At 41.5% G+C, this 12,315-nt stretch overlaps 1 protein-coding gene across 12 annotated transcripts in view; it reads left to right on the top strand.

Annotated features, from left to right (window-relative positions):
- The window catches only part of LOC143378954 (myelin regulatory factor-like protein), a 62,432-nt gene that overhangs the window by 43,652 nt on the left and 6,465 nt on the right, over window positions 1-12,315 (top strand). For 9 of the 12 annotated variants that reach the window (XM_076831124.1, XM_076831120.1, XM_076831118.1 and 6 more), the window contains exons 2-7: window positions 6,445-6,538; window positions 10,537-10,746; window positions 11,022-11,113; window positions 11,240-11,562; window positions 11,690-11,953; window positions 12,065-12,243. In XM_076831124.1, coding sequence (XP_076687239.1) covers window positions 6,445-6,538; window positions 10,537-10,746; window positions 11,022-11,113; window positions 11,240-11,562; window positions 11,690-11,953; window positions 12,065-12,243 — 1,162 coding nt within the window. The remainder of the gene's footprint in view (window positions 1-6,444; window positions 6,539-10,536; window positions 10,747-11,021; window positions 11,114-11,239; window positions 11,563-11,689; window positions 11,954-12,064; window positions 12,244-12,315) is intronic. The other 3 variants (XM_076831121.1, XM_076831128.1, XM_076831130.1) reach the window with 2 other exon arrangements.

Raw genomic sequence — 12,315 nt, 5'->3', positions numbered from 1 at the left:
GGCCTTTCTGTGTGCGCGCGTACCCCTATAATTGCCTCACTGACCATTTCAAAATGGCTGATACTTTCAGGGAGGAACTTTTCTCAAAGCATTTAGCATTTGCAAGAAATCAACCTTCAGGGATCACAGGATCTAGATAAAGAATAGGCCAAGTGCCAGATTGTGTTTAAAACTCGTTCCACCGAATTTTTTAGCTATCAATCATTCCTGCGAATGGAGATTCATAGACAGATGATCTTCCTTCACAGAACCATTAGACTCTCATTAGAAGCTAAGGAACTGTAAAGTGTTCGCTTTGTAATATGAAATCCAACAAGAAGGAAACGCAGACGAGCACAGTGGTCGTTCCTAAATTCTATTAATATATTTATCAAAATACCAGAGAAAATAAATATTACAGCACTTCCTAATGCTTCGCGCTATTTTTATTTTACATAGGTACAGTATAACTATTTTTTTTTTGCTGAAATACTTACCTGTTTATTTATAAATTTAAAATAAACTAATTGATTATAATCTGGAAATATTAACTTTTATCGAAAACACCTGTATTTCTATTCACACGGAAAAACAAGCAAAAAATAGTCGTAAATAAGTAGAAAAAACATTAAAAATGATGAACGAATAAATACTTTTAAAGTACATATACGTACCTACGCGAAAAAATAATGACAAAAATAATTTTGCTTAGCTAGAATCGCATTTTAAACCACTGCGGGACGTCCCCTGAAATCGGTGTTCTCTGATGCAACCCAGGCGTCCCAGTTGAAGAAGATCAGCTTTCGACGCCTTGGAGACGATTCTCGTTGCCCTAAGCGACTCCCCAGGAGCACACCCATAGTGCAATAGAATTACAAACTCCAAATTACAAATTTCCTTCCCCTGTCATCTCATATCAGTTCCACCTTTTGCCTATCATCAATACTTTCAAGGCAAACCACGCAGGATAAAGCGTTACTTCCCCTGGCAATAAACAATTAACACAGGTGTTAAGCAATCGTTTATATAAATTGAAGTTTCGACAGTAAATATGTCAGATAGCTGCATTGTTCCACGATCGATTGCTGGACGGTTCTCCGTTGCAGCGGTTGCTGCAGGCTGCATAGTTTGAGGAAGAGGATCTCAGAATCTGTTACGCTGCTTGGAAACAGGTTCCGTTTTAAACTTGTTCCATTGCGCGTCCTTGTTTTGTATTTATTTATAGACGTTGCAGGCGACACTCGCGTTTCTGACAATCCCACGTCTTAATGCGCTAACACAATCGTATATTTAATCAGCGAGCTCGGCCCTGTGCATTAAAAGCCGAGATCTGTCCCACCATCCTGACACAGCATCGGTTTCTCTATCTCGACGCAGCCGCGGGGCTTGCGGTTCCTCTAAATGCGCATGCGCGAACCCAAGGAAGTGCGCAGCGAGGCTCTGTGGGGGCAGCAATGAACTAGTTTCGGGGTTTATCGTTTTATCTACTGTTAAACTATCGCTATCGCATAAATGACAGTTGAAGTCACTCAACTTCTCTTCTTGACACTTCTCGAAAGACATTAATACTCTTAGATTGACTTGTTCACGTCTTTCGTTAGCAACACCATCTCCCAAAGCACAGGTATTCAACGTCGGTGGACGTGCGAGCTTGATGCTCCTCGAAAAGCACTTAGAAACTGTAAGCCAGTGTTTGCTCGGCAAATTGCACGGTGCATCGTTGAATGTAGCATTCATTGCTAAGACGAGCGAGGCTCGTACGATATTTTCCGCCCGAAGTCTTAAAGGCGCCCTTACACTTGGTCGCCGGCGTGAATGGTCCGCCGGAAGCAACGAGTTATGACACTTGACGTGCTCTCTTAAACGCTTAAGTGTATCCAACCGGATTGTATTGTGTTCCACGGCACGCACACGCGAATGTTTACGCGCGAGCTTTGAAAAACAGCTGGCCTGATTCTCGGACGAGCCTGCCCTCGATGAGTCCCTTTGCCTGCTTCCGAAACCAGCCGCTGAGTGGAGCTTTAGCAATGTGAAATTTGGTTAGCCCTAAAACAGCGGTGCTGGGTCTTTTCGGACCCTGGCGCGACGTTGAGGAGTGCGACGATAGTGGGGGAAATTTTAGAAAATCGGAAGATGACTTTTCTAATGCTCTGAGAAATTAACGTTGTTTGAAATGTGCATGGTGGGATAATTTATTTATTTATTTATTTATTTACTTATTTATTTACTTATTTATTTATTTAAATAATTATTTAAATAATTATACGGGGAATACCCATGGTTTACAAGAGACAAAGCAGAGAAATTAACTAGAGAGTCTATACAATAAATAAGCCAAGGATACACGGCTAACAAAGCCAACTAAACTGAACTAAAAGCTAAACAAGAACTAAGAACACAAAACTAAATACTAAATACTAAATACCCCTGTGTAAGTTAGTTACAGTCCTACAAAGAATCGTCCTTACCGAAGTCAAGGAGCATTGGAAGGGTTCTATGCATTGAAATTCTGATTCGCAATAATCATCGCCCTATTAATAGGATCAACAGCGTAATGTCGATATTTCGGTACCCTTGCCGCAAAGAGAGGCCTAGAACGCATGCTCCTAACCGGAGCATTGAATGCTACTAATAATTAATATGGGCCCAAATTGTCCAGCCCTGTATATTAGATGAGAAAATCGCGAAGATCGCGAGGAATGTGAGAATTTACTGGCCCCAGAGAAATTCCAGCAACACGGTGAGCGTTTCTGTGCACGTTGTCGCTTTGTTCATTCAGCTGTATCGTCACCGAGCTCCAATCGCCCATGAAATTCGCTCTTGTACATTGAATGAATCCGTACTTTCTCCTACGCTCGAATCGTTTACGGTGCACCATCGCGATTATTATTACTAAAGTCTCGATGAAATGCGCTTGCAAAGTGATTGTCCTGTGACTTGTGGTAGAAGTGGGAAAGGGGTGGAAACACGGTGGGATTATGGTTCTCAGAGTTCCTGGAGACTTTGACTAGTAATTCAGGCATTGAGAGCAAAAGCGGACTAACCCACATTTTTTGCGGAATTGAGTTAGCAATAATGTATTCCAATGGGCGCTACTAATCATATAAAATAGGAAAAAAAATTTTTTCGGTGTGGGTTAGTCTGTCTTTGCTCTCAGTGTCTAAAAATGAGGCAAGGGACGATTGAATCATTTTAAATGTAATAATGCCCCATTATTTTGAAAGTTAGTGGAGTACTTTCCAACGAGTATATACGTTCCTCGAATAGAGGCTGCCTTTTTATCTAAACCGAAGGACATCCTTTTGAGCATCAAGGTTAAGAGCATTCTATTAAACTCGAATTATATGCATTCAGTGACAATGAATGTTGTAGGAGCTTGACTAATACAGATCACAGTTTTTGCTTTTCGTGAAGTTCTAATGCTATGTAAAAGAAGCACACGATTCCATTTGAGAAAGTAAGAGCAACCTTCGGGTGTCTGTTGCCTCGTGGTTGAAGGCAGAGGTTGTACATGAGGAAGTCGCCTTTATAATCTTCTAGAATGCCTGTGTGTACTTATGCTCCGTGTTAACGGGTCAGTCCACTGTGACGGTTTGAAAAATTAAGCTCTTTTTAAAGATTTTTTTCTGCGTAGATATAACATATAATGCAATAAATCGTTTTGGTATTTATTAATCTACTCTTATATTATACAAAAAAATTTAAAAGAATTTTTTTTTAATTTGTTTTAAAACTTTAAACGCGATTATCTCAAAACGACATTTTTTCAACTGGTGCAGATGATTACAAAATAACTATTTGACCAATCAGTCTGAAATTTTTACACGTTATTCAGCACATCAGTGGCTATGGCCGGGACTACGGAAACCTTTTTTGAGTAAACATTTCATACTTTTTACAAGGCAAAATGCTTAAAAAATTCACCGTATTTCGACACTTAAACTTCAAACGTCCGCTATTTTGTTAATTTTTTATCAGTAAATATAATCCTAGTCCCGACCATAGCCACTGATGTGCTGAATAACGTGTAGAAATTTCAGACTGATTGGTCAAATAGTTATTTGTAATCACCTGCACCAGTTGAAAAAATGTCGTTTTGAGATAATCTCGTTTAAAGTTTTGAAACAAATTTAAAAAAAATTATTTTAAATATTTTTGTATAATATAAGAGTAGATTAATAAATACCCAAAAGATTTATTGCATTATATGTTGTATCTACGGAGAAAAAAAATCTTTAAAAAGAGCTTAATTTTTCAAACCGTCACAGTGGACTGACCCCTTAACTCCTAAACCCTTTGACCGATCTGGGCCAAATTTTGTATAGTTAAGTTACTCTCTAACATAGTTGGGCATTAACTAAATAAAAAAATATTTAAATATGTGATCAAATAAAAGTTACTTTAACTTTAGATTATTTGACGACTAAACTTAATTCTTTTATTCGTAGAGTTAACGTGAAAGTTAAAGCTAAAGTTGAAGTTGACAAATTTAATCGACGCTCAAGTTGAAATGCTTGGCGATTAAAAAATTAAAAATATTGCGCATTTCTTCTCTCTAGAACCCAGTGGAAAATACATGCTACCAAGAAACCTAGACATCTCACCTCTCATCCTACTTTCATCCCCTTGACACTTTGCGATATAAGAAGCCCGGGTAACGCTGAGTACTTTAAGCTATCAATATCATGAAAATAGAATCCTGTGTAAGAATCACCCGAAGAATCAACTACCAAGATCAAGTAGATTTTAATGGTTTACATATGCAAGATATCAGCACGGAAACCTGGTCTCTTCCAAGTACCAATATACATATTCTTTGAACGTTTCATTCCATAAACGAGCTCGGGAAATGTACGGCGACTCGCGTCTTTGTCTACGCGTGTCAAAGTTGTTTCCAGCGCCGAGTCGCTGCAGGAATGAGGATGCAGATAATTCAGGTATTCCGCGAGAGAGACATCCGCGTGGGAGTAACAAGGCGTTTTGCAGGTGAGAACAGCCGATGCAGAAGCGCGAAGATACTTGGACTCGAGGTCTTCTTTAAAGGTCTTTCGACGGGCTCACGTAAAGGGAATCATTTCGAAATCGTTTGACTATGCACGGTAGCCAGCCGCCGTTGCCTTGGAACCTTGCGTGCTTTTACTTTTAACATTAGAACAGTTAATCGGGCGCATCTCATCCACACCATCCAGTCTGTAATAATATTTTCACTCAACGGTGAAGATTTCATTCGACGCTGATGACTCATGAGTCCGATGAAAATGAGAATTAACATTTCTGCAATTACACTTTCAATGTGTCACAGTGCAAATTCAATGGCGAGGAGGTTCGGCAAAATTTTATTCACGAATAGAAATTGGTGCACCGCGGAAAATGGTGGTACCTTATTCGAGAATAAGTAAAAACTCTGAACCAAAACAGTTTTGTACCTGAATTTATGATTGCTATTGTTCTTTAGAAACATCTACGTCAACGTAGAAGGCGTACCGCAATGCGTGACGTAAGGATTGCGTAATCCTGCTTGGACAAAAATGTTGCATGCATAACATGAAAGAGGGGAATTTTTTTTTGCATAAACAATCGGGGTTTGACTAATGATCGCCCTTTAGTGTTCTATTATAGTACAAGATAGTACAAAATGATATATGCTTGAACGTTATCGTAATATTTGGAGATTGTGATCAGGCAATTTCATTTAAGGGGTTACCGCAGTCAGTAAGGTCAGAAAAAGAACGATTCTTTGGGAATTTATTTCTGAAAGTACATGCATAGTTCTAGGAAAAGGTTTTTTTTTATTCGGATGAGGGACACTTTAACAGATTATTATATTATGTTTTGGTGTAAAAATATTTATTTATTGAAAAATTACAACTGATTTCCCGGGAGCTGTTTTTAGAAATACGCTTCGCGGTGACCAACATTATTCGGAACTGGGCTATCTAAAATCTAAAACGAAGAAGATTTAGGTAGTACAATAGTTTATTTAGTCTTTAATCGTTCCGTTTTATAGAATATTAATTTGGGAAAAAATGGTGGATATTAAAGTGGAATGATGGAGTTTCGTTGAAAGAAAACACTCATTTTTAATCTATAAAATAAAAACTATGCATTGGAATAACAAATGCTTCGATTAAAGACTAAACTTGAATGTCGAGAAGAAACCTACAAAGTTTCAGAAAGTTTGGTGAAACGGTTCTTAAGAAATCGTGGTCACCGGAATCCAAAAATCATTTCGGGAAATCAGTTGTAATTTTGCAATAAATAAATACTTTTATACCAAAACATAATATAAAAATCTGTTAAAGTGTTCCTCATCTGAATACAAAAATCATTGCATAAAAATATGCATGTACTTTCTGAAATAAATTCCCAAAGAATCGTTCTTTTTCTGACCTTACTGACTGCGGTAACCCCTTGATAACAAAATAGAAACGATTCACAGAACATTGCAATTCCCTTTCGTTTCAGGTCGGGGCGATTTCGTCGGAGGCATAGACAACGAGGCCCTGGACTTCTCGCAATTGGAAGATTTTATTAACAGCGACAGTGAACAACCTGCCACGTGAGTCTTCTTAAAACATTTTCCTGCGTCCCAGTATTCTACAGTAGCATGACTACGTGCTCCGTGGATTTTATCAGAAACGTCGTAAACGGGGCTTTCGTATCATGTTTGAGGAAGCTTTCAGGCGAAGCACTGCCTCGATATTACTTCTATTATTACACTTTGTTTATTTCACACCTTTTTTCCTCTCGAAGGATTTATATTTAACTTTGCCGTGGTGCGAAGACTGTGAAGCTCGATATCAAACATTTCTCTGGCCGATGATGGAACTGAAGTTCGATCGGAAGCCATCGTTGACGCCTACATCGAGAACACACAGGCACATGTGTACCGTGCAATCAGAATCTCCACTTCATGCTCGATCGATCATCAACGCATAATTCTTTTCGGTATATCACTTTGCTCGTTAAATATCGCATTTTAAAAGGATCTCCTCAAAAGTATCGATTTCTTTTAGTGTCATTTACACTGCCCTCTTTAGTAAAAATGTCCTATCTAACATTTTGAAGCAACCGAGAAAACTGAAGTTTTATCATTTACTTTGCACCGTCCTTATTTTCCTTCATTCAAATTAAAACGTGTTGACATTATTTCGTAACAGGCTAATATAATTTGTTGCAATAGGTGTACCGGTAGGTGATGTATTATTAACGTACCAATTAATTAATTGTTTTATATAGGATACTATAATCATTTGGAAAGAAGTTGGGTTAAATACACTATACTGTTTATAAATCTTTACAAAGCACGTAGAGTTTTCTAACTTTACTTAAAAGGTAAAAGACGCGTGGATCTTCAAATATTTCAACATATATCTGAAGAAAAAAATGAAAAAATGCTAGATAGCACAGTTTAACTAAAGAAGGCAGTATACTTTACAATATTTTATATTATACACTTAATCGACCGAAAAATTTGTAGGAGATTATAGTCCTCAAAGAGACTTCCATTTTTACTTATGCACTGCCCTATTCGCGGCCACTCGCTCAGTTCTGCTGGGAATTACAAGATATAATTTCCTGCTTGATTGGCAGTCATGAATTCGGAGTAGCGACAAAATGTTCTCGCCTCGAGCACCCCGATTCAAATCACGCCAATTAAAGAATTCAGATATAACGCGGTTACCAGCGTGATGCAATGGCACGCGTTTCCTGCCAACTATAGAACGCATCCCGTTGAATCTCTAAATTGAACGATCTAGCCACAAAGTGCCCCGATCGTTCTGCCTTACTCTCGTTGAAAAGTTCAACGCAAACGTTTCCACAAATCCATGCATATCATTCCAGACAGCATTTCTTTCCACTTAACTCGCAATTCCTTTTGTCCCTCTAGCAGCAAGCACGAGTGCAATTTGTTTCTTCCCTTTGTGTTCCTCTTTTTGAAAAAAACAAAAAAAACGTAGGTACGTGCGAGCGTTACGGTGCGGATTGCATAACAAAGTACGTGGAAACGTTAATTCCAACGATTTCGAAACGCGGCGAACACGGAGACTCGAATTATATTCCGAGTCTTGCTATTATTTAGCGTGAGTGGTACTCGTGGCCGGTGCAGTCGATGCAGTGCACCGCGATGCAGCGCAGCGGTTCTATGCACGCACACGCGGAGGAAGGAAAGTGCATATACACTATCGATCAGAAGTTAGGGCCACCCCTCGATGAATCGAATGGAATCTCCATAGTTTCTCAAATATCCTGGAATTTTAATTCGTCGAAAACTAATTCCCTGATCCTTAGGTCGTAGGATGTAAATCCTCTGTAAAATTCGACTTTAATTTCTGAAGGATTCGATTGTCAGGAAATTTGATGTGAGGAAATAATTATTTCTACACACGGATACAGGGCGATTAGTTTTGGTAGCAGGTGGACTGTAATTGCAATTATTTCCTCGTTGTATCGTGAAATGTGGGAGTGAAGAATTTGGTCTGAAACTTATGGCCGGTAGTGTACGCGCCTGCACGAAACGCACACAGAAGAAAGAGGATGAACGTTCATGTGCCAGGTCGAACACACGGCCAGCCATGCAAATGCACGCGGATACGTACGAGTGTAGAAACAGCAGACAGATATCATGTGGTAGCGACCGCAGAGGTGTAATGATATAATGACAGAGACAGCCTGGACGGAATTGATGGAATCAGTGCTTGCCGCGTTAGGCCTGGTAATCCAGCCTAACGCACTCGTTCCATTAAAGGCCCCGCTCTGATCTCAGAAACAGATTTCATTCACGGATCAACCGAATGGTAGCATCACCCTTGATCTTTCTTGCGCCATGGGGTCATCGAGACAGTCGGATCAACTGCAGAAAATCATATTGTGTCGTAATATCTTCTGGCATTTCTACAGGGGCTTGTGCAGGATTTAATTCTCACACTTTGTCGACTGCATTGAACAGTTGTGTTCAAGACTAGTTACGGAGTGAGGATTGAACGTGACGGAGAGCTCTGGACTTCTTGGATTTGATATTGATGATCATAGATCTGTAGGGCTAGATATGAATTCTTCAGAAATTGAGGAGTTTGGGGGATTTGACAATTTTCAAGATCTCGTGGGTTTGAGAAGCTTTACTTCAAGTTTCTGAGGATCGTGGGATCCTCGGCTCCTAAAAATATTGAGGATTAGGTATATGGGTGTTAGGACACTTCGAGATTTCTGGAACTCTCGACTTCTAAGTATATTGAGGATCTCATGGGTCCTAGGAAACTTAGAAACTCCTGGAACTCGACTTCCAAAGATTTCGAGGATTTCATGGGTCCTAGGGAACTTGGAGAGCTCTGGAACTATTAACTTCAGAAATTTTGAGAATCTTGTGGCCCCAGGAACCCTTAAATCCCCAGAAACACTTGAGGCACCTGACCTTCTTGGCCTCCAGAAATTTCGAGAGATCCACGGACCCTGGAGTCCAAAGACGTATATACAATTTCATTGCTATCTAGGGCTATCCTTACTGGGTCCCACTTCGTAAGGCCCCGGGGTCCAGCAGCTTCTAATTCAATCCTAAATGAACATACAAAGTTGTATCCACTATGTGTTAAGTCAGTTTGTGGGACTAAACTTCATAAGTTACGATTGCTATAAAAACAACACGGTATCGGTTAAACGTTTCTAAAAGGACAGTGGGCGAATCGCAAGCGAATTGTCTAACGGAGGCATGAAAAACGCGATTGTCCGGAGTGAACAAGAAAATATTCAATGTTAATCGGCGCAAGTTTCAAGGATCCCGGGCTTGAAATCGTGACAAGATAATTACATAATTACAACAGGCACTGTAATAGTATCTATTATTCAACGTAAATTGTTGTTCCAACTGCGTTACGAACGGAATTCGTGGAAGCTCGAAGCGGGGAAAGCCAAAAAAAAGGTTCGTCCGCTGATTATGATTACCATAGGTTAATTTATCAAATTGTTGCTGATCAATGATTACCGCAAATTGATAGTCATTTGATTTCATAATTGGCGGCATCGATTGATTCGTCAATCTTCTTTTCTTGCTCGAACGGCCGCGATTGGCACGAAAGGAAAAAAGCGCTTCTATCGTACACGTAGGATGCCAATGATAACCGAGGCAAAAGTACGGTATTCCGCGAGTGTACGATCGTGGAAATAATGATGTATGAGTGGGTCAGTGTCAGAGAAACTACCACGGTAACGGTATATTACGCCTTGTGTTTCGCTTAAAATGCAGGGACGTTATAAACCATCGGGAGGTTTGCAAAAAGATCGGCGCGCAACAGTAATAAATACGATAACAGTATAATTTACTTCCTCGTCCTATTTACATGCCTGGCACGCGACTTATGGAGAGCTCTTCGAAGTAATTCCCCAGAGCACGATAGTACTGAGACTCGAAAGCTTATAGTAATAATTAATGCTCGCTCGAAGGTTCCTCAGAGAATCATTCAAGAAAAATTCAACTAATTTAAGCGTCTCGTCCCGAACGGCCGTTCATGCACTGTAGTCGCTTAATGAGGTATAATCAAGTAGCCGACTGTGTTACCGCAGATATTTCGCGGACACCCTTGCTCACAATGAGAACGGGGGTGGGACGACGACCCACGGTGGCCGCGTCGAGGCGACGGTTAACCAGCAACCACCGTCTCGACTACCATCGCCGATCACCCAAAGCCATCCGGTCTCGAGTACATGCCCATCCGGTACCACAACTGTACCAAATGGCACTGCTTACAAGGATCCACAGTCGTACGTTCACCCGTAAGTTGATTGAACATAAGAAGCTACGGAAAAGCTTAAACGGTGCAAGTAACATGCAAGTTGTTCGCAACACAGACACCCTAAGGTTTTTAGCATCTTTTACCGTATTCCCTGTGCCCGGAAATATTTCTGCATACGCGTCGAGTGATTAAGAATCGTACGACGAATTAAATTAAGATCAATAAAAGGAGTTATTTGGAAATTCAGACACTCTCGTGGAAATTCGAGAAGCTGAAATGTTTGAAAGAGGTGACGAAGCGATCTTTGGTTTTCAGACACGCGTTACCAGAAAGTCCCCCAGATAGTGGTAGCGAGCCACCGTACTCGCCCCCTGGTCACAACGACACTCAGCACGTCCACTCCCCACGTGAGTCTCCCGAACTATTGTGAAGTGCAGTTGAATCTCTAATCCCGATTGCTCTGCTTGTAGCGATGTGGGGGTTACAGTGTTACCAGAATATCGCGTGGCACAGCTGTTTCTCCCTGCTTTCAGATCAAAAGGTAGCTCTCCAAGATATGCTCCTCCATCACCAAGGGAATCAGGCGAGCTACGCTGCAACTTTATTACCATCCTCGCCAAGGACGTTGGCTTCCTCCACGGACCCGATGTTACTGACCCATTCGGTGTTGACGTCCCACCTCGCGCCAGCAACACCGAGTATCCAATCGCAGCAGCAGATTGGCCAAAGCCTCGTGCCTCTGCCACACGAGCATAGCCCTGGTAACATCAATACCCTGTACTCGTCCCTGCAATCCGCCCCCAAGAAGAGAAAGCTCAGCCAGGACGGTCTTGTTCACGTGAAGCAGGTGCAACGAGTAAAATATATTCGCTACTAACATCGATTATACCGATTGAAACGTTCAGTTGCGATCCTGCGATTGAACACGTACACATCCCCCTCGGCCGTCTTCTTTCCCCTTCATCATTGGCCTTGCCTCGTAGGAACCGGAGCTGGGCACAGTGGAGCACAGCTGCAGCAGCAGCAGCGCCGTACTCGACGGCGACGAGGTGGCAGACAACAGCTACATCGACGCCAGCTACCAGTGCATCCGATTCCATCCCTTTCAGCAGACATCCTGGCACGTGCTCTGCGACCACAATCTCAAGGAGCTGCCGGTGCCGCATTACAGGGTGGACGCGGACAAGGGGTTCAACTTCAGCAACTCGGACGACGCGTTCGTCTGCCAGAAGAAGAATCATTTTCAGGTGGATAGACGAGCGAGCGGCGTCGCTGGACGTTCTCGGTTACTTTCCACGTTTCGCCGAGGTCGTGGAAGCGTGCTTGGACGTAATTAAAAGGCGACGTTGGCTTTTTAGATCACCTGCCACGCTCAGCTCCAAGGCGAGGCTATATTCGTCCGAACCGGCGAGGGTTTGAAAAAGATAAGTAGCTTCCAGTTGCACTTTTACGGCGTCAAAGTCGAGTCCCCGACGCAGACCATCAGAGTGGAGCAGAGCCAGAGCGACAGGAGCAAGAAACCGTTCCATCCTGTAACGTAAGTATACAGAGAGTGAGAGAGAGGTAGCTGGGAGTTACACGATTCTTTCTTGGTTTTGCGTTTTCACAC

Source organism: Andrena cerasifolii, chromosome 2, assembly GCF_050908995.1.
Source record: "Andrena cerasifolii isolate SP2316 chromosome 2, iyAndCera1_principal, whole genome shotgun sequence".
In the NCBI taxonomy this organism is placed as follows: Eukaryota; Metazoa; Arthropoda; class Insecta; order Hymenoptera; family Andrenidae; genus Andrena; species Andrena cerasifolii.
The sequence above is the reverse complement of the archived record's forward strand: the minus strand, read 5'-3'. Positions and strand labels throughout refer to the sequence as shown.